Source organism: Lithobates pipiens, unplaced genomic scaffold, assembly GCF_037356315.1.
Source record: "Lithobates pipiens isolate NorthernLeopardFrog02 unplaced genomic scaffold, aLitPip1_a1.2 Scaffold_8, whole genome shotgun sequence".
Taxonomy (NCBI): Eukaryota; Metazoa; Chordata; class Amphibia; order Anura; family Ranidae; genus Lithobates; species Lithobates pipiens.
This window is the reverse complement of record NW_027507903.1, coordinates 548894624-548915748: the sequence shown is the minus strand read 5'-3', so window position 1 is coordinate 548915748 and position 21125 is coordinate 548894624. Positions and strand designations below refer to the sequence as shown.

The 21125-nt window shown below is 41.0% G+C and overlaps 1 protein-coding gene across 1 annotated transcript in view; it reads right to left on the bottom strand.

The window, feature by feature from the left end:
• Positions 1–21125, bottom strand: part of BMP1 (bone morphogenetic protein 1) — a 160164-nt gene that overhangs the window by 38611 nt on the left and 100428 nt on the right. Inside the window, exons 9-16 of the mRNA XM_077469829.1 lie at positions 20676–20778; positions 20465–20581; positions 16640–16785; positions 15976–16171; positions 9385–9510; positions 8654–8814; positions 5840–6020; positions 973–1098 (exon numbers count right to left, since the gene is read on the bottom strand). Coding sequence (XP_077325955.1) covers positions 973–1098; positions 5840–6020; positions 8654–8814; positions 9385–9510; positions 15976–16171; positions 16640–16785; positions 20465–20581; positions 20676–20778 — 1156 coding nt within the window. The remainder of the gene's footprint in view (positions 1–972; positions 1099–5839; positions 6021–8653; positions 8815–9384; positions 9511–15975; positions 16172–16639; positions 16786–20464; positions 20582–20675; positions 20779–21125) is intronic.

The window sequence follows — 21125 nt, the reverse complement described above, 5'->3', positions numbered from 1 at the left end:
CAGATGGGAGAAGAAAAATCTCAGGTCTCTTCCAGTTGGGCAGAAAGAAAATGGACACAGAAACCTTCCCACCCTGTTTAAAATTGAAAAAAAAAAAAAAACCTTGGATGGAGCTCCAGATTAAAGGAATACCTCAGCCTTTCTCCATGTTTAGTGTCATTAGGCATGGCAGTGAAATAATACACTTTGTACACAGTAATCAAGTGCTTCGTGAGACTTGTAGCTCTGCAACAGCTAGAGAGCCTTGGGTTGGATACCCATCATAGGGAAATGACTTTATGATGAAGGGTGTGTAAAAATATGTATAGAAATATTGCAACCCATCAATAAGGTGACAAAATACATGTCTGTTGCTGTGAATATATGCAGTGTAAAAGAGACCCAATAAAAATATGCTGCATGGCCGAGAATTTTATTTTCTTGGCTTGATGGAACAAAACGGATTACTCCTTACGCTGAAGTATGGGTAATCACCAAAAGTATCTCTGGATGTTCCATAGTATGGTTGATGCCCTACTGAAGACTCAGTTATTGGGGGGCCAGCATCTATTCTTTCTCGCCATGGTTAAATTAAAAGTGGAACTAAATCCTCTTCACCTTTACAGACAAAAAGTTGCCATCTTCGCCTGTGTTTGAGCTGCAGTTGCCATGATTTCTGCACATCTGATTAGTTATGACAGCAGTAATTTGATGGCTTGACAATCTGAATGAAAGGACAAGTAATTGTGACAGTTATTCACAGGCATGCCTATGTGTAACCGTTTTGGGAAGCGGTTAAACTGATGGGCTTAGTTCAGTCAGTCATTGACAACAAAAATCCCTTTACGGCACAACTCACATCCACTTATCACAATGTTCTGCTCATCTGCAAATGGCTGGCACTGGTGAAAACCAATGAGGTTGTAAATTCCAACAGGAGTGCACAGAGTGGACAACATACATAATGTAAACACACATGTGAGGCTAGATTACCCTCTTTGCAGTCATGCTTGTTCTCATGCAGGGTGAAACCGCTCCGGCAGTGGCAGGTATAGCTGCCCTGAGTGTTGGTGCACTCGTGTTGACAACCCCCATTATCCCGAGAACACTCATCTTTATCTGTAACACAGGGGACAAGGTAGTGATCACCGTGGAGAAGAAATGAAAAGGAGTGAGAAGAAGACAATCGTCGTACCCACCACCCTTATACCAGCAGTGCAATTACCTGAGAAAGACAAAAGGGAGCACCAAGCAGCTTGAGGAACTGGGGGGAGGGTTCAGTGATGTGAGGTATGCAGTCAGCATGTGTCAGCCACGATCACTCTGACTTCCCCTTACCATTACCATTATGTAGTGAACCTCCCATAGAGTGAAGTGCCATCAGTCTACACAGCCCAATTTCCAGTGCTTCATCCTCAAATTGGCCAGCAGTGAACTCTTTCTCAGCAGCTCAGCCCATCCTACTTCCCTCTTGTCAGTGACTTGGCAGCCTTCTAATCTCTCATATAAACAGAGAAGAAATTCTTGGATGGGAAGCCAAGCTGATGAGAAAACAGCTGAAAAGACATCAGGGTTTCTTTAATAAATTTTGATGATGAATTGTTCTATTGAGCATGCAGCTATAGGAGGTCAGTGAAGGCTTGATTTAAAGCTACTTTACCTTTGCTATGGATATGTATATAGCCTGTCCATAGGTTCACGTTAAGCCTGCCTGAAAAGCTCTGCATCTTAATTAAAAATGGTGGTCTATTAAAAGTGGAGGTTTCATTCGGCATCAGAGTTCCCAGCTCCACCTATTTTCATGGTCAATAAGCAGGAAGAAAACTCTCCCTGGTGGGCATTTCAACTAATTTCAAATTGGGGGATGACAGCAGAGCTAGGAACTTCAGCAGGGCAATCTTGTTGCTGGATCCAAAAGAAGATATACAAATTAAATGTTCACCAGCCTTTATATATATACACATATCTGAAATACTATTTTTTTTACTGAATAAATCCTGAACTGACAGGTGTTAGCTCCAGGTCCTTCATCGCTCAATACATTACTATTAAGTGTGCAACTGACCAGGAACACAGAACTCCTAACCTGTAAGTTTGATTGTGGTCTGTGGCTAACACAGTAATACAGAAGCAATAAGTATCATAGCTCTGAAGAATGCACACAAACAAAATAAAAAATAAATAAATCATGGCGACATCTATAGCTTTATCATGACAAAACATGTTTAAAGTATAACTAAAAGCAAATGTTTTTTTGAAGAAGATTTGGATAGTGTGGAGAGGGACCCGTTAAGGAGATTCACCCCTCTTATCATCCTTTTACAGTTATCACTGAGAATAAAAAGAAGATCCCAACGTTGTGAACAACATCCATGTTGGGTTGTCATCAGAACATGGATATAAGGGAAATTGTCTAATGGGGCACTAGTTTTAGTATCGCTGGTGAAAAACATGGATTCTCTAATTTTAGAGAAACTGCTTATTTTCTGTTTTGTTTATGGGACAATAAATGGGGTACAACCTCCCCTACTCTATCCAAAAAGAAAGCAAAAGTTTTGCCTTTAGTTCTACTTTAAGCAATATTCTCTTGCCATGGAAAAGGAATAATTCTAACTCATTTATTTGAGTAAAGAGAAAAAACAAAAACAGAACCTTGGGTGAAAAACACATTTTCTTGGGTGCACAGGCAACAGTATGAAGACATCTCAAATTGAAGTCAATGAGATACCTTCTAGTCTATGGCCCCTTGAAAGCTTTCAAATCAATACAACATTCCCCCATATACCATAGGCACTAAGGATATGATGCATCCGGTTAAAAAACAATAAAAATAGATATTTATTTACTAAAATAATAAAAATGATCAAGTTAACAGTTGTTTGCCAAGGCAAAAACCCCACCAATCCCAAAATGTCAGCAGTGGGGGTGTTTTCCCAATTCCGCTGGGAAGAAATGCACTGTACGACATGTAAGCTGGACGGATAAAAGAGGGGTGACAGAATGAGGAGTCGGACTGGGTTAAGAGGAAGGAGAATGAGTTATATGGCAATGATGGGGGTTAAAGTTAGGACGGGGGCTTTCATTAAGGGGAGCGAGTCTTTTTCGATGTCCTCGTTCTCATTCGGGGACGGTTCCGAGGTAAAGCCTTTTTCGGCTGTTGAGGCTGCTGGTTCATTTTTTGCAGCTGTAATAACTTCTGTTTGTTCTTCATCTCTGTAATGAGAGAAGGTGGAAGAGAGGGGAGAGTAGAGGGAAGGGCAGAACACAAAGGAAAGAGGGAGTAGAGGAATGAAGGGGAGAGTGAAGTGACGGAGATAGATGGTTGCACGAAGGAGGAGAAGGAATTTTGAAGAAGAAGACCAGCAGTATAAGAGAAGATAAGAGGATTGAGAAAAAGAGGAAAGAGAAGAAAAAAAAAGAAGATACAGAGAGAGGGATGGGGGACAGACAAAGAAAGGAGTGAGCCGGGGACAGGGGAGGGGAGTGTAACAGTTTCCTCGTTCTGATCCATGATGCAGAGCTGGGAGCCAGAAGCTGAGACATAATCGTGCAAAGAAAAGGATATCATGCAGCGTAAATGCCAAGCCCTGCATGCAACCATTCAAGGGATAGGACCGGGTTGATCCACAAACTAAATTTACCAATATATTTTATTACTTTACTATAAGAAGGTTGGGATCGCTGCAGTACTACACAGTCTAGGCTGTATTAAAATTGACCCGATCAAGTCCCTTGTGGTTCCTAAATGACCATCACCTCAAAAGCTTCTGACTAATTGAGGTTTCATTCATATCAAATATTATAGTTCATATATTAAAATTATTTGAAAGAATAGTGTTCTAATTGTCCTCTGTAACCAATCCAGTCATGAAAAAAAATAAAATAAAGTATAAAAGTATAAAAGAACAGACTGGTTGCAGCGAACAAGAACAATTTTCTTATATGACAAGAGATATCAGTATTTTCCGTGTCTGAGTCTTGAATGCACTAAAGACAAGCAAACTGATGCACAGCCAGTGACCTCTGGAATGAAAGTATAAAAACTCAGATGAAAGTACAGTAAAATGACCTGAATGGATTTGCTTGTCTCTAGAGCAAGGTGCAGACAACATGTACACGTTACATTTTCCTTATAACACCATGCTTGTATGGATGGATACCTATGTCCTGCAGATCAGATTTCCTCAATAATAGACCTCCAACAGTACATGCGGTCTTAAAATCAGACAAGCTAAACTGAAACCCTTACATTTGAATGCTTCCCATTAAAAGATCCTAATTTTCCATTTACTAAAGCCACCCATCTACTACTAACAAAAATGTCCCAAAAGGGGAAGTTTCCGTAAAAACACATTTAGTTACATGTGAACATCTGTCAGCATTCAACCTTTGTAAAGTTAAAGTTCCTCGTGAGACTTACATGGAAGTCTGTCCATGTGCTGTAACCCTGTTAACTGCCACCACGTGAGGTCAGTCTGGTCTTTGGTAAATGCTCACTTAAGCTACACAGGCACTTGATGTCATTGCCTTTGGCAGCTGATGGCAGTCAAAAAAAAAAAAATAGAAAAAAAGTTAAGCAGTCTCAGGCTGGGTTCACACCCACCATCGCCGCATCCGTCTCATAGCAGGGGTCCGGTGCATCCTGGTTCACCATTTCAGGACCAATTTCAGCCTGAATTTTGGGCTGAACTGACCTGAAACTGACCAAAAGACGCACCATGTTTTTGTGCAAAATCCATTGGACCTGCTGTGGAGATATGTGAAAAACCTCCTGCTATTGCAAATTGGATGCGGAGAATCCACATACAATTCGCACTGGTGTGAACCAAGCCTAAAGGGACTGCAGGCCAACAGATCTCAAAGAAGCATTAAGGAATTGGTAATATGGCATGAATTGTGTTGGGCAATCCCTGCTGTTCCTCTAAGATACAGTCAAGTTTTGCTGGGTCTATGCAAACATATTTGGCTGATACAAGCATGTTTCTGCATTATCCATTTTAAATCACTAATAGCTAAGGCAAGCTTAAACCAAATGCACCTCACAGATATTAGATGACATTTGCATGATCTGCCCATTTTTAGGTGGCGCAAGTGTCCGTTATTTTTATGGTGGAAGACAGGCAGCCACTAGCTACCCTACAGACTTAAAAAACTTGCTTTGGTTACTACTGCTCCTCTCTTTCGCTGACCTTTCATGTTTATGGTAGCACTTATTATTGCTCTGAGGCCAGTCAGATCTTCTTCCATATTTGAAAAAAAGTATGGTCGGCCTACAACACTAGTTGCCATACACAGATTAAAAAAAATAAATAAAAAATAAAAAATCCGATTTTGTCGTCAGCCATTGACGGTTAAGGTGAGGCTGTCTGCAGTGTTGTCCAATGAGGAAGCTGCAAAGAAAGTCTGGTATTCACAGCAAAATATCACTCCCATTAGGTCATTGTTCTAAATTCGTTCTGTTAATGCTGTTAGTAGTTCATTTGTGGGAGCTTGGGTTTTAGGGTCATGGGTCCTCAATTTTGCCTACCTACTGGAAATTATCCTAATAGAACTTCAGTAGGAAAACCTGACCTGCTATAACCATGTTAGCATTATTGGGAAATCTGATCTTGATATTTCCCCACTGAACAGAATAAGACATAGGGGCAAATTTAACAGCTTGTCACCCTGATGCAGTAGCAAGGTCAGTAGAGAGGTAATGAAATCACATAGCAATGCAGATTATGACCAGGATGGTATGGTCATCATGCTAAAAGTCATTCAAGTTTTCCTTGGTGCACCTTCTAAACCCCCCTTCACCCCCCACCCACAATATTCAGGCACAGAAGAAAGAAGATGAGCATGCAGAGAGGAGGCTCACCTGAGTAATATGTGGCCCGGAATCCTTTCTTGGACACGGTGTTGTCAGATTTGAACTCTATACGCATGTTGTTGTACTGAGAAGTGATCACTGGGGGGAGCTCTGCTCCGCAAAATGTCCCAAGCAATTTAGCATCGGCTGTCAAACCGCTGCGAATCTCCACGTAATCATATTTGCAAACCTGGGCAGTTGTGAGAGAGACAAGGCCAAATATGAACTATGAGATAAGTGACAGTAATGGAAGAGAGGAGAAGTTTCATAAAATAAAGAAATTAACCCCTTACTCAACTCCCTTGTTTTATTTTGGGCAGCTGCACCTACTTGCCGAGTATTGTCAATGACTTGGCATCTCCTCTGTCCCTCGTTGTACACAGTAGAGATACTAGGAACTGCCGACTCTTCAGCTACCCACAGATTTTAGATTAGTGTTTGGAAGTACATAAGCATCCGACTGCAAAGAAACATTCCTTTCCAGATGCAAACGCATACATAGGGAAGCACCCAAGTCTATGAATTGAGCAGGCGCTCCCGGCACCAGGCTTATCAAGGCGTAACTACCATTGTCGGCCAGGAAAATCCTTCACAGCTGATCAGCCAATCCCCCCCACATCACCACCACCATAAAAAAAAGCTTTGTAAAAGGCTGCCTAGCGTTATTTCAGTAGAGTAGAAGGGAACAGTGCAGCATCACATCTGAAGGTGGGCATACACTAGCAGATTCTCAAATTAACGTTCCTATGAATAGTCAAATGAACATTCATACAAAAGTTATCAGTACATTGGGTGACTTGACAAACGTTTTTCAAAAGTACTCTGAGCATACTTCTTCCTTCCCTCCCTCCATGATCAGTTGCCAGTGGAGAAAAGGGTGCTGCACGTTAGGCAACGCCCTATTGGACACTTCCCAGCACAATTACTGGTGCCTTACGGGGTGAAATTTTCCCAAGAACTGCAGAAGGCACAAACTCTTCGGTACTCAAAAGGAAATCTTTTTTTTTCTCAATATCTCTCTCTTCAGGAGTGGGGTACATGAGGTTATACCACAGGTAAGGATTGATAGACTGGGTACAGAGGCAGATGGGGTAGCACCACACTATGGTGCTTACAGCAGTGCATGAGGAGACACCAGGCTTTGGGAATTTGGGGGGGGGGGGGGGGGGCTGTGGTGTCCTATGATTAGAAATCATAGGACACCACAGGGGACCTATGATTTCTAATGGTGGCCCTGGTGAAACGCATACCACTTAAATAAGGCATGCCAACTTTTAAACACATGGAATTAGATTTAAAGCATTACTTTAGAGGTGTTTAGACCATCTATCAGAGCAATGCAGCCATAACATCCAAGCTTTGGTAAGCTGCAATATAGTAAATGTTTTATTATGTGTTTAATACTGCGTTAAACGGTAAATGAGTTTAGTTGATATCAAACACAACATCCCTTAATGTATAGGAAAAATAGGTAAGTAGAGTGGGATTTTAGAGGCGTTGAGACGTTCCAACAGAGTAATAAGGGCAATAATATTATTAAACCTATCACATTTATTAAAAATATCTAAAAGTTTGGGGTAACCCCATAAAACAGATTTCAGCAGACCATATTGATGGACAGCAACCCCATGATAGGAACCATTCCTTTGAGAACACCCCATCTACCCCATAGGAAGCAATTAATGTGAAACAGGTTTGGTTAAAGCATCGCAGTGACCCCATCTACCTTTGGTTGCACACATCTTGCACAGTTTTATTCTTGTTTTGCATAACCATACTAATGTTAAAAGGGGGGGGGGGGGGCTTTTTCTATTATGGGGATGGTATCCATCAATATGGTCTGCTGAAATATATGTTTTTAGGGGGATAACCCAAACTCTTTTAGATGATTTTTCAATAAATGTGATAGTTTTAATAATATTGTAGGCCGTATTACTCAGATAGGTCTCAATGCCTCTAAAATTCCAGGAATGGTACTTATCTATTTTTCCTATACATTAAGGGATGTGATATTGATATCATCAACTGAACTCATTTACTAATTTATTAGAAATCATATTAAACATTATATTGCAACTTACCAATGCTTAGATGTTCCGGCTGCATTAGTCTTTTTAGGCTTTCTTCCTTCTATTTTCACCTGGTGAGCTGGCCAGTAAGTTTGATGTTTTTTTCAAAAGAACAAGCTCTCTTGCAGTTACAGGGATGCAACAAATCATTTACTAGTGACAGGGGTGCCAACAATGATCAGCTTTTATTCATAAAAGACCTTTATCCTAAAAGGAAACTGCTAAAAGGGTTTTAGATGGAGTTTGGTTTCAACGTGTTAGTGTAATTAAATCTGCTGGTGCATCTAACACTCCCCCCCTCCTCCCAGACTGAATGATGCTGTCCAAAAAGGTGCCCCCCGTTCTCATTCATCCAGAGTGGGGGCACAGAGGTGTGTTACTGGTCAGATCACCAGGTGAAAACAGAGGAAAAAAAGTAAGACGAAAAACGAATGCAGGCACCACATCTAACAATTGGTAAGCTGCAATATATTACATTTTCGGTTTTGTGTTTAGTACGACTTTAATACCGGTTTTGCAAGTCATCTTGTGTTGAGCTGAACTCCTTTAATGCTAGACAGTTTTATGGAATATATACTAAAAGGTCTCAACAGATGGTGTAGCATATGAGAAAAATTAGCACATATCTGGGTTTATTGTTTTTCAGAGGCACTGTAGAAAGTGAATTCCAAAAAGGGAGAAGCAAAGATTTGTACACCTTAAAGAAATATTTAGAAGTATGGGGAAAACATGGGGACTATAGACTAGGACTCACATCATTGCCTTCAGTCTCAAACTTGTCAAACTTCAAAGAGATGCGGAACTGAGTGGGTGCCACCAGCTGCCAGATACAATTCTTATTGGGTGGGTACTCCTTTGGCCACCCCGGGCTAGTAATGGATCCATTCAGTTTGGTCAGGAAACCACCGCAGGCAGCTGAAAAGGTATACAGAACTGAAAGGGGTACAATGGCACCAAAAACACTTTGCAAAAGCAATAACCTTAATCAGGGGTCTCCAAACTTTCCAAGCAAAGTGACAGTTTACTGTCCTTCAGCCTTTAAAGGGGGCTAGGCTGCGGCCAGTGGAAAATGCCCCGGCATCAGTGCCCCATCATTGGTTTTATTGGGAGGAATAGTGCCCCATTGTTGGCATCAATTGGAAGAATAGAGCCCCATTGATGGGGGTCAGCAGGGGAATGGTGCCCCAAGAGTCAGATAAGGGCATGCAAAAGGGACAGCTCCCAGGCTGCAGTTTGGAGACCACTGATAAAAACGAATTAAGGTTTAATTTAGATGGGAATAAAACTCAGAAGTGAAACAAAGCATGCTTCCAGGAGATTCTGAGTTTATATATTTTGCCTTTAAGTGGTTAAAGATTAGCAGCACAAAGAATAAAATAAATAAATAAAAAAGGTAATTGTTTACACAGTACTTTAGGGAACCATCATTCAGTAAAGGTTTACATCTACTGTAGGGAATATATATACCTTAGAAATATAGCTCACCTTCACAAGACTTCTTGTCTGGCGCCAGCTCATACCCTGGCTCACATGCACACTTATAACTGCCCAGTGTGTTCACACAGCGCTGCTCACAGCCACCTTTATGAGGACGGGAACACTCATCCACCTCTGCAGAATAAATCAAAATGTGTTTTAGGAGAAGGACATGATTGAGAGTTAAAGTGGAGTTCCACCCCCCTAAAAAAATATCAGTCACTCTTCTTCATTGGTGACTGAAATTAATGATAATCAGGAAAGGTTTTCATCCTGTTAGTAAATATCTTATGATCATTCCCTTGGAAAAAGGATGCATTTTTTGCACGGTAGACAAATTGAACAATCATAACTGGACACAGTTGTTGGGGCTGATGTTACATTACCAATTACATTAGCTTCAAGGGTAGACAGATATCCTCCTCATCCCAGATGAGGCTTTTCTTCAAAGTGATAAGCTATGCATTTGCCAGATTCCCCAATATTGCAGATTAAGAAACTCACCTTACACCATGCAAGTGGTGATAATAGCATGAGAGGAGCATGGTGCTTACTGATATAAATACAAAGAATTACCGCTCTAAGGTAATGACTTCTCCCAAAACAGCTGTCTCCAAAGTCCCACAGGGTGCTGGCTCTGTTTGCAACAGGAACTGAAGTAGAAAAGATGTAGCTGGGTAGCCGCACTCCGAATTATTCAACTTTATTTCAAGAACACGGTGCTTAGTCATAGCTATGTTCGGTGTGAAACATGTCAGTGGCTGTGCAGTTAGTCTGTTTACCAGCCTAGATGCTATGATTTTAATTACATTTTTGAAATAAAAGTTGAATAATTTGGAGTGCGGCTACCCAGCTACATCTTTTCTACTTCAGGAGCATGGTGCTTCTATGACAGACTCAATTGTTTATAATGAGTTTTTAAACAAATGTTTTCCATTTGCTGCCATGTGTGAATAATTTTTTCTTTACAAATAACCATTTACCGCACGATAAAGGGTTTCCTAAGCACTATGGGTTAGATTAATAGGTTATAGAAGGGACCTGCCTGGTTTGCCCAAATGAAAATTCAGACTGAGCTTTCTAAAGAGTCAAGCCTCTCTGGAATGTGTGAAAATTAGACTGCTAGCTTAAAAAAAAAAAAAAAAATTTTTGCATAAAACTGGGTTTCAAACAAACGGGGGGGGGGGGGGGGGGGAGTTTCTTGGTGCTCATTAAAGGACACAGTAAAGTGAAAATGATATGAGGCATGCACAGTAACCCACCTCCATCCCCAATTAAGCAAATAAAAACAAAAAAAGTGGTCTGCTTGTATAGTATAGCAAGGCATTACACACGATATTCATGGGATATCTTAATATATGATGATACATTTTATTAGGACATCCCATGAATATCATGTGCGTTATGCCTTGCTATATTGTACATGCATTTTCTAAAAAAAAAATTATATATATATATATATATATATATATATATATATATATATATATATATATATATATATATATATATATATATATATATATATATATATATATATATAGTGGATAGATGTATAATTTTTTGCAATGCATTTCTGCCCATTTATTTTTGAAAGTCATAATAAAATCATCAATTTACCCTGTGACCCACCACATTTAAAGTCCCATGACCACTTTTCTGTTTTTACAGGATCAGATAGAATTCAGAGACCATTGGGTCATACTAGTGCCTTTTAAGCCCTCTTCAGATGGGCTGAGTGCAGTTTTTCTTAGCAGGGGATCTTGAGTTGATGCCTTGCTGAGTGGAGCAACCGAATGACATGTCTGCGTTAGTTCCACTTATGTAGCGAAGAAACAGACACAGCCCACTCTGCTCTATGGACAGTTGGATCTAAATGGAGCAGCTTTTAAGTTACACCTGACTGCCCTCCAATTCAGCCAGATGGAGGGGCACAGATATTCCTTAGGTTTGTTTTTGCCGAATCGGTTTTAGAGGTAGCCAGGTGTAAATGGATCCTAGTTTGTTTAAATTTGATTGTCCATAGAGGAGGCAGGTGGGTCCTATTAGGTCCACCTGAAAAATGAATAGGTGGACCGGATCAGACGGCCCACGTAAAAAAGGGGCCTAAGGTGGAACTGGACACTGGCAAACAAAAAAGGTCAATAGCCAATCTGGTATCCCTTCTCCTCCCACCATGCTTTACTTTTGAAGAACGCAACAGAGTATTAGATCACAAACACAGAGGGTTGAGACCTGCGACCCTAATGAACTCCTGCAAATCCCGTTTTAGCACCTGTTCACTAAAGGGATAAAAGATATATTTTTTATCAGAGACAATTGGAATATCCAAAAGCAATCCAACTAAGGGGTTGGTACAGAGCCACAGAGAAATCTAAGCGCCATAAAATGTATACTACACATAGGTTAAAAGAATCAATCCTAATTTCAAAACTAGATGAGCGGCCTATCAAATAAGGGAACCTACCACTAAAGGCAGAGCATCAAAAAACAGAAACCTGAAGCTAGGTCATTAACAACTCTTAACAAGGAAACTGTGTACTTAAGAACCATGGGCCTCAAATAATAAAATAAAAAAAAAAGGACTACAATACTGCAATATAAATAGTTCAAGTAGCGTGGTCAATAGAGGAAATAAGAAAAAAAAAAAAATTGCTAGAAGTAAAAAAGGACTAGTAAAAACAGTGAAAAGTTGTCTCCAAAGAGAAAATCCATCCATCCTCTTAAGCCGGGTACACAAGTTTTTTTTTTTTCCCCATTCAACCCAGCGGGCTGAAAGAAAATAATCTGAGCATCCGCTGTACTAACTATGCGATCTTAGTGCTGTGATTTTCCCGGTGTGCCATTGTGTTCTGGCAGGGGGGCTGCAACCCTTCCCCCTCTACAGAACACACTTATCAGTGCTCACAGCCATTGGCTGCTGGTTTCCCAGCATGTCCCTTCGACAAAATTTAGACATTGGAACGCCTTCTGCCAGACAGGTAGCTGTACACACTGTTCAACTGTCAGCCATATTCAAATCACGTGTACCCAGTATTGGGATACCAGCAAAAAACTGACGCATGGTGGGACTAGGAGGGGTTATATCTGATTGGTTAACACAGCCTCTCTCAACCTTTTCAACACAGAGGAACCCTTGAAATAGTTCTCTGGTCTTGGGGAAACCCCTGATAAAAATTTGAAATCTACAACTCATGATACATTAGTGTGATGGTCAGCGGGATGAATGGTCCTTTCACTTGTGGTCATTGGGAAGAATTACCTCCTTACAGATGGCTAAAAAGATCAATGGTTTCAGGGCGGAACTTATCTGAGAGGCAGAAATAGCCCAATGCTGAAGGAACCCCTAGCAACCTCCTGAGGAACCCTAGGGTTCCCCGGGAACCCTGGTTGAGAATCACTGGGTTAACATTTTAATTTGCTTGCCAGGGTTATCCAAAAGGCAGCAGTATAAACCAATTGTCTCATATTAACATCTGATCCAGTGCCACTTAATAAATAAGGAAAAATTTTTAAAAATAAAACCGTTTTTTCTTTTATAAGAAAGGAAAAATATAAAACATGGCTTTTTTTCAGCTGGAACAAAAAGCTTATTCACACTGCACACGTTTCCTATACACGCTTCCATTCACAACGCACTTCTTTCCGGCAAATTGTCATATGCACTGCACTCACTGCCACTTCACACTTAAATGAATGCCTTGCCACAAAAAGGGGGGGTGCATGGTTGTTTTCCTGCACCTATTCTCTAAGGGAAAAAAAACACTAGATCTTTCCTTCAGACATAAATTTCCTTCTACCTGTTTTAGAAATACTTTACGTTGCTCAGTTAAATATAGAAAACAGTAATGTCCGAATTAAACCATCTTTATTCACGTTCTATTGTGTGAACACCCTAAAATGCTTTAGTAAAATAGCCCCAATGCGTTGGTTTTGCAGACAATATTATTCTGTAATTAAAAGCTGCTAGCTAGAATCTGATTGGTTGCATCATGCAAGATGCATTAGCTTCCTCCTCTTGTACAAGTACAGCCAATACGGATAACAAAAGGCCTGGTCTATCTACCCCTTCTCTCAGGGAACTTTTTCTAGAACATAATACCACGGCCTATCTTGGAATTTTTACAAGCACACATTTACTGGGCAGTGAACTATGGAAAAATCTATCAACCCAACAGCTGCCACAGGAATACATAATGTTAATGATGAATGCAGACACAGTACAAAAGTGCATTTAGTCACTTGTGCTGCCTTCCTTATAAAATGAACTCTACGGCATCATGACTGAGTTTCCACCCTGTGATGAGAACTTCTCCCGGTCCGCCATGATGACATCACCCCGGATGACATCACCCCAGACTCTGTCATTGGGTTACTTCATGGGGCTGAGCCACAGTGGTGGCCAGAGTTTCTGGTGTAAACCACAAGAATTCACTGGGGTCTTTTAACTATTTAAGCAGAATTCCAGGCATATAGACACATCTTTAGCATCTGTAATATAACCAACCATAAATCGCTACAAATTGTTCCACAGCTTGTGTGAGAGTTGCACTACTAATCCTACTGTACCACTAGCAAGTCATATGTACTTTTAGTAAAAAGTCACAGCTGAATACTTAGGGCTTATTCACACCATGTGATACTGCAATATAGATGTACAATTGCAATGCAAGGTTTTTCCCCCCAAACCAACACCTACAGTGCACTGAAACACAGGGACAAATGCTGTGTATGAAACATCCAATTGTTGCCTTATAACACTTTTTTCCCCTCATGAGTACACCCTATGTACAGCAGTAGGGCTGCTAGTGCTGAACGCCACTGGCACATGCACAGTAGGGGATCCTATGCCAGAGGTTCCTGTCATTCTGAGGTCTGGAGCTGTGCTTGACTATAACAAGTGCAGTAGGGGCTCAGAGACACTGTGCTAGACCCCAATTTGTACGAGTCTGCTGGACACAGTGCCAGATCTCAAAAGGACAGGAGCCAGGCGGAGCTAGCGGCTCCTGCTGCACATGTGATAACCGTCAGAGCACTGAAAGGCAGTGGCCCTACCCCTATTGTGCATGTGTCCCACATGCAAGGCCCCAGGTGGCGGGAGCACACATGCTGTGGCATCATGAGCCATTTTGTCATTTACCTACATGGGTTTTTAATGATGGTGAAAGCAAACTGTCTGATCTGTAAAATGCATATCACCAGTGTGTCCCACTCTGCTGTGAGACATTGTGATAGCACAGGAGACTTCTCGATTGCTGCCTGCATAACTGCCATCACTACCTCTCACAGGTCCAATTTAAATGGTCTTCAGCTACAGTAGCTTAGCTATGCCAGTGTGTGACTGGAGGCCTCCTTTTCCTGCACACCACCCAACCCTTAGGCTATCATCATACTTGAAATCCATGCATATCCCACAGCATGCATCCCATGAGCGCCCCCCACGGGTCTGTGCTCTCTACCCAGGTCATGTTTCTTTTTGGACTGCTGACTGGGGAAACCATGACATGACTATAAATTTCAGCGTTTGGAGTAATGTGTTTGACTTTTCTAAACTAGCCAGATGATGGGCTTATGTGGAGATATAGAGACACTACAAAATGTTTAATCCACTCACAGAAATGACACTGCATTACCCGAGTCGAGTTCCCGATTAGTTAAATGTGTCCACCATTCACTTCAAGTTACCAATGGAGGCTTGAGAGGTGACAAGGGTTGGGCAAAAAAATAAATAAAAAAAAACATTTCTAGGAAAAGTTGAGATTTACATATAAATTCAGTCTACATCTCTGGATCTATTGAATGTTTAAAGATGCAGTTTTCAGTCAAGGTATTTTTTTATTCTTCTACCCATTTCAAATTAACCAGGTTTCTAACTGGTTTAAAAGACTAAAGTGTGCAAGTGAATAATGTATTAACCTGATATGGTAAAATAGGCAGTGCAAAATTGAAAAAAAACAAAATATAGAAGTCCAAAGTGAATAATAAACATCTATGGAAAGCCCATTAGAGTTCAGAATAAAGTGAAAAAGGTCTTTCTTGGATAATCTGGAATGAATCTTGAAAATACAGTCAAAATGTTAACATGTTCACGCTTACCAGATTCGGTGGACGCACGTACCGTATAGCACGTGGGTCAAACGGGCACTCTTGAGAGAGAGAATGACCTCAAACATGAACTCCCACCACTGGAAAAACGGTAAGAAGGGTTCCACCCAATGTTGAATTAAGACTGTCAGGTATCCTATTGGACATGCACTGCCTACTTTACCTTATCAGGTTCATACGTTATCCACTTGCTCACTTAGTGCCACACTTATGCCTTATATTTCCATTTTGCACTGTATGTCTAGTGATGTGTTGGCTGCTTATTTTGTTTTCTATGCGCATTTTTTTTATTTTTTAAATTTTTTCGAACAGATTTACTTTAAGCAAAGACAGATCTTACAGATGACACAGTTTATAATTCACAAATGTGGTAACTTGGGACCTTACTGACATGTTGAGACAGTGATTTTTCAAATACAGTCACTGTGTAAGGCAAGATTACATGTGCTCTGTGGTCACACGGTACCCTTGGTATGAGGCCTTAATTTTACTGACCTTTGAAGAAATGGATGGAGAAGCCTGCCTTGTTGATGGATCCATCAGACACAAACTTAACCCAAAGCTGATTGCTGGAGCTCTTCAGGTCATCTGGCTTGTCATAGCCGCAGAAACGGCCAATTAGAGGGCTGGATTCAGTATTGCCATCCCGAATCTCGAGATAATCATATGCACAGCTGTCGTGGCGCTCAATCTGAAGAACAAAGGAGGAGTTTTTATCACTACTGTTCACTGTGATTTTCATTTCCCAATCCATAAAATGTTGCTATTTTGATGAAATGCATTGGAGTCAATTGGGAAGGAAATTAAGGTGGTTTAATGGTTATCAAATGGAAACAAAAAAATAAGTTAAAATAGGGAAATGAGAGTTTCAAATTCTGTGACCTGTACCCAGTGGCCAGTTAACAAAAAAAAAAAAAAAAAAAAAAAAAAAGAAGAAGGAGTTGGAAAAAGGGTGAATAGATTAATGTAGAAATCAGAAAGCCCTTGAAGGAATGCACATTTGCATACTTCCACTGACATCAGACAGTTTAAAAGCTACAAGCTGTCAATATTATTAGGTATATTTGGCTGTTGAGTCAAAATGGCAAGAAAGGGCAAACAGATCAAGAAAATGATACAGGACTACTCCACTCCAGTGCATACTCCATTTGTCTCTGACCTCAAAAGACTGGAAAGTAACGCCGATATTAAAACCTTCAGACACTCGCAACTTCCACACACAGGACTTGTTGGGTCTGTAATCATCTGGATAATTTGGAGATTGTATGTGACCATTATCCTTCTTCATCTCTCCTCCACACAGAGCTGCAAAAAAAAAAAAAAAAAAGGATTTAAACAAAGACAAAAAGTATCATGGCTAATGCAATCCATTTAAAACCACCGTCTATAAAAAACTACTCTATCCCAGAGTGCGACAGCCAAGCCATGAGATTTCATTGCAGACGGAACAACATTATCAGTATGTTAAAGTAGAAAGATTAGCCAGTCCACTGGCAGGATCAACATGTAAAAACTATTAAAAAGAGGAGACTATTAAAAACAGTTTTAATACTACTGACAAAATGCATCATATGGGCTCATTCACACAACCCTACGCAGTATGAACAACCTCTTGCCTACTTTTTTTTTTTTTTTTTTCACTGAGCTGTGTGTAGGCATCCATATAGAGTGAATGAACATGCACTGGCTGTAATGGCTCATTTGCACAGCCCTATTTCACACAGATACAGGGACGGGTGCATGGACACAGATACAGGGACGGGTGCATGGACACGGATACAGAGCCCCTGAAGCAGGATGATAATCATTTTTTACGGCAGGAGAACTGAGGGTTACTGAACACCCTCTATCTTGATTGGGGTAGGCATAGACCAGGGCAAACTGATCCCATAGAGCCACCATATCAGCTAAAGGATCCGTGCACCTAGATACAAGTCTATCCAGTGTCTGATAAACCTTGAGGACACAAGGTCTATATCCAGCATACTCCACCTAGGAGACAAGTCTGAACACCGCCAGCTATGTAAACCCCTTTTTGTCCAGACGATGTTGAGTGAGGAAATCCACCTGCGTAATGTCTACACAAGGAATGTACATGGTTGACAAAGCTAGAACATGAAGAAGTTAAGCCCAAGAAAGGAACTGATCTACCTCTTGCCACAGCAAGACTTCTGGTTCCTTCATTACAGTCGATTTATGCTGTGGTTTTGATCGAATTTGGATTAGATGGCCCTTCGACAAATTAGTCCAGTGCTGAAGGAATATCCACAAGCTCCAAGAAATTTATTGGGAGTGGAGGTTCTTTCAAACAAGTTGCGACTGGGTGTGCAGAACTCCTCTCCAACCCAAAAGACTGGCATAAAAAAAAAAAAAAAAAACCCAGAGGAAGTCACTTCCTCCAGCTCCAGAGCTGAATTCCTGAGCTACCAAGCCTGGAAAAGCCTGGTCATTGGCATCAATGGGTCCCACTGACAGAACTTTGCATTGCAGAATTCTGGATGGAAAGGAGGGCAAATGTAGGATAAAGTCAGCCCCAATAATCTCATGCTTAGAGCAGAGAGTTGAAAGGCTACTGAATCAAAGAGTCCGCACCTGAGGCTGGATGCCTTAAGCACCTCACGGGGAAGGAACACTGTGCCCTAAGACATGTCCAGGACCAGACCTACTCTACATGCTTCAATCAATATGTTGATTTTAGCAACGATTTCTGAAATTTCAGGATCCACCTAAAACACTGCAAGGTCTGAACAGTCAGAGAAATATGGTCTGCCAGAGCCCACACTGACTGTTCTCTCAATCGGTGGTTGTTTAGGTATCCCACAAAGAGGATGCCACGGGGGCAACAGGGCCAACACCTAGGTGAACATCCAAGGTGCTATGATGGGGTGAGTGGCAGGTCCACAAATTTGAAAGTCAGAAAGTACCGATGTGCTAGAAAGAGGTGGGCACAAAAGTAAGCATCTTTCATTTCCACAGAAGCATTAAAGTCGCCTTGATGAAGAGGTGAAATGACACATCTTGCGGATTCTATCTGGAATTCATGGACCAAATGTCGACATGCACCCTTTGGGTTTTGTAATAGTGAGCAGGCTAAAGTAACAACTCTTGGCATCTGCAAAAGGGGCCAGAGCTAAGGCACCTTAGTCCACAAGGCCCAAGAGAGGGGCAGGAAATTAAACATGGAGTTTGTAAGCCTCTCTTGACAGACAGGAAGACTACTTTGCAGTCTGCGCCTTAAATTGGCCAAATACGCACATATTCCTCCACCTATTCTATAGAGTGCAGATGAAGGGATCTCCCATTGCAGCTACTGTATTATGACAGTCGGACCTACAGGTTGTCAAAATGTCTGAAAAGTGGCTGCAAATGGTGGATGTAGCTGCCGTTTAGCAAACTATTTTATGCTTGCCTCCTTTGACATTTCAATCGAGTAATGTCAGGCAGGAGGTGGCCCAGTCAGATAGGATCTTGGAAAGTAAAATTATAGCCAGCATTGCATGTAAGGCAGGACCCATATGTTAGAACAGAGTTTTGATGAGAACTTCCAATCACTTATCGGTAAGGTCCTTAAAAGCAGGTACATCCTCCACCGGAACAATCGCCTTGTTAAGGTAAGACATGGCCAGATACACAGAGGGAACAAACCAACTTTTAATAAAAGTTGTATCAAACAGCTACAAGGCTGAAAAGTGCTTAGAGGGGAGCTTAGTTTGCATAGAAATGGCTGGAAAAAGAAGAGCAAAAAGGCGTTTAGGGTCCTAAATGACCCAAGGCTGGAAACCACACACAGATATAAGCAATAGGCTAATCCTCTGGTTTCAAAGTGGTTCTCACTGCATGAAACGTGAAGTGATAACAGACTGCGACTTTTCAGAGATAAGCGTATATGAGGAGCATTCCAGTGATTTTAAATCAGACAATCCAATGGCTCAGAAGTTGCTAAGGCTGCCGGGAAATCAGATAAAGAACTTGCAGGAGAGGGAGCAGAACATGCTTATGGCCTTTGCAAACAATTATTTTGCAATCTGCATGACTAGTAAACACCTCAGCAAAGATGGAAGAGGACCCAACCACATCCAACAGTACCAAATTGTTTGTTTGCATTCAGGCACTGAATGGAATATTAGGGAGGCAAGGAAAAAAAAATACGTTCTGCTGTTGGAAGTGGTGGTGGCTTAGCGTGGCAATAGACAACACACAGGTTTAGTTCTGTTCACCACTCCCTGAATGAAGCTGAGGGATGCTTTAAAGCTCAACGCCAGCCTTATCTTCAGTCTTGCACAGCTGTACAGGCTCCTATACTGTGCATGCATTGCTTGCTCCTATCACGATACACTTTAAAGTTCACATAGTATGCATCAGAAGTTGCAGGAAGTCAGACACAACCTGTCCCATTTCCTGGCTGAAGGATATCCAGTATCATCTAGCTTTTTCCTCCCTAGCACAGCTGTCTTTAGCACACCCATTACATTCATTGGATTTTACTTCTTCATGGAGGACCAGCTAAGGTGGTGTGTGCATGCAAATACAATCTGCCTAGAACGCCTTTAAACTGACAACTGCCCATGAAGGCATTTTGATACTTGCATAACTTCTTCCAAATACCTGCCCACTGTTTGCACTGAGACTGAGGGCTCTTGAAAGGAGTATTGAAGCAGTGTGCTGTGATGTTTTCAGGAAGCTATGAGGCCTGCAGGCCACCCTCATACTGGCCATGGTCTGCCTGCATTACATTGAGAGTCAGTGAGATCTAATGATGACATCACTGGGTCTAAAATAAGGTATGGAATGTAAGCAGAAAGTTATTTTAAAAATGTCATTAGCATGTTGATTAATTTGTAAAAAATAAAGCAGAATTAAGAAAGCTTTCTTAATGCTTACTGTACGCAATTATTTTAAGACCAGTGTTTAAAAACTGAGCCGTTTTAAAACTTGCCCAATTCTTTATTCCTAGATTGCAGTCACTGGCCACGTTCCCACTTACCTTCATACACAGCATGGAATCCCTTCCCCACATAGTTGCTGCTGCTTCGGAACTCAATCCACAAACGACTATCACTGGATATAATGGGCTCAGGGATCTTTTCTCCACAGTAACGTCCTAAGAAAAGAAACAGCAATTGTAAAAACGTACAGTTCTATTTAAAACTTTTTTAGAATAAAAACAGCTGCTATTACAGAACAAAGGAAAGTACCAATGAGAGGAGCTTTTTTCCAATGTCCGTCTCTGACCTCGATGTAGTCATACCAGCAGAGGCGGCTACGGTACACATCCAAAGAGGTAAAGTTCAGCATTATCTATGGAGAGGTTGTAATGAGAGAGAGTGTACTTTAAATATGTTACATATAATGGCAACAAAAACTAAACAGATCTTTAGGGAAAAAAAATAAAATAAATATGGGGAGCTGCCTCTGCACAACGCAAAATTTGTGTTTCATATTTGAGTTGCATTTACAATAACTAGCATAAAAGAGCAGGTAGGCAATTTACAATTTTTGCCTTAGCTGTATTTTATTTGTAGATTGTCAATATATTTACGCAGGGGTTTACATATATATTGTTCATTCACATCAGTCCCTGCCCTCAAGGAATTTACAATCTATGGTCCCTAACACATACACATGCTAGAGCCAATTTTAGGCAG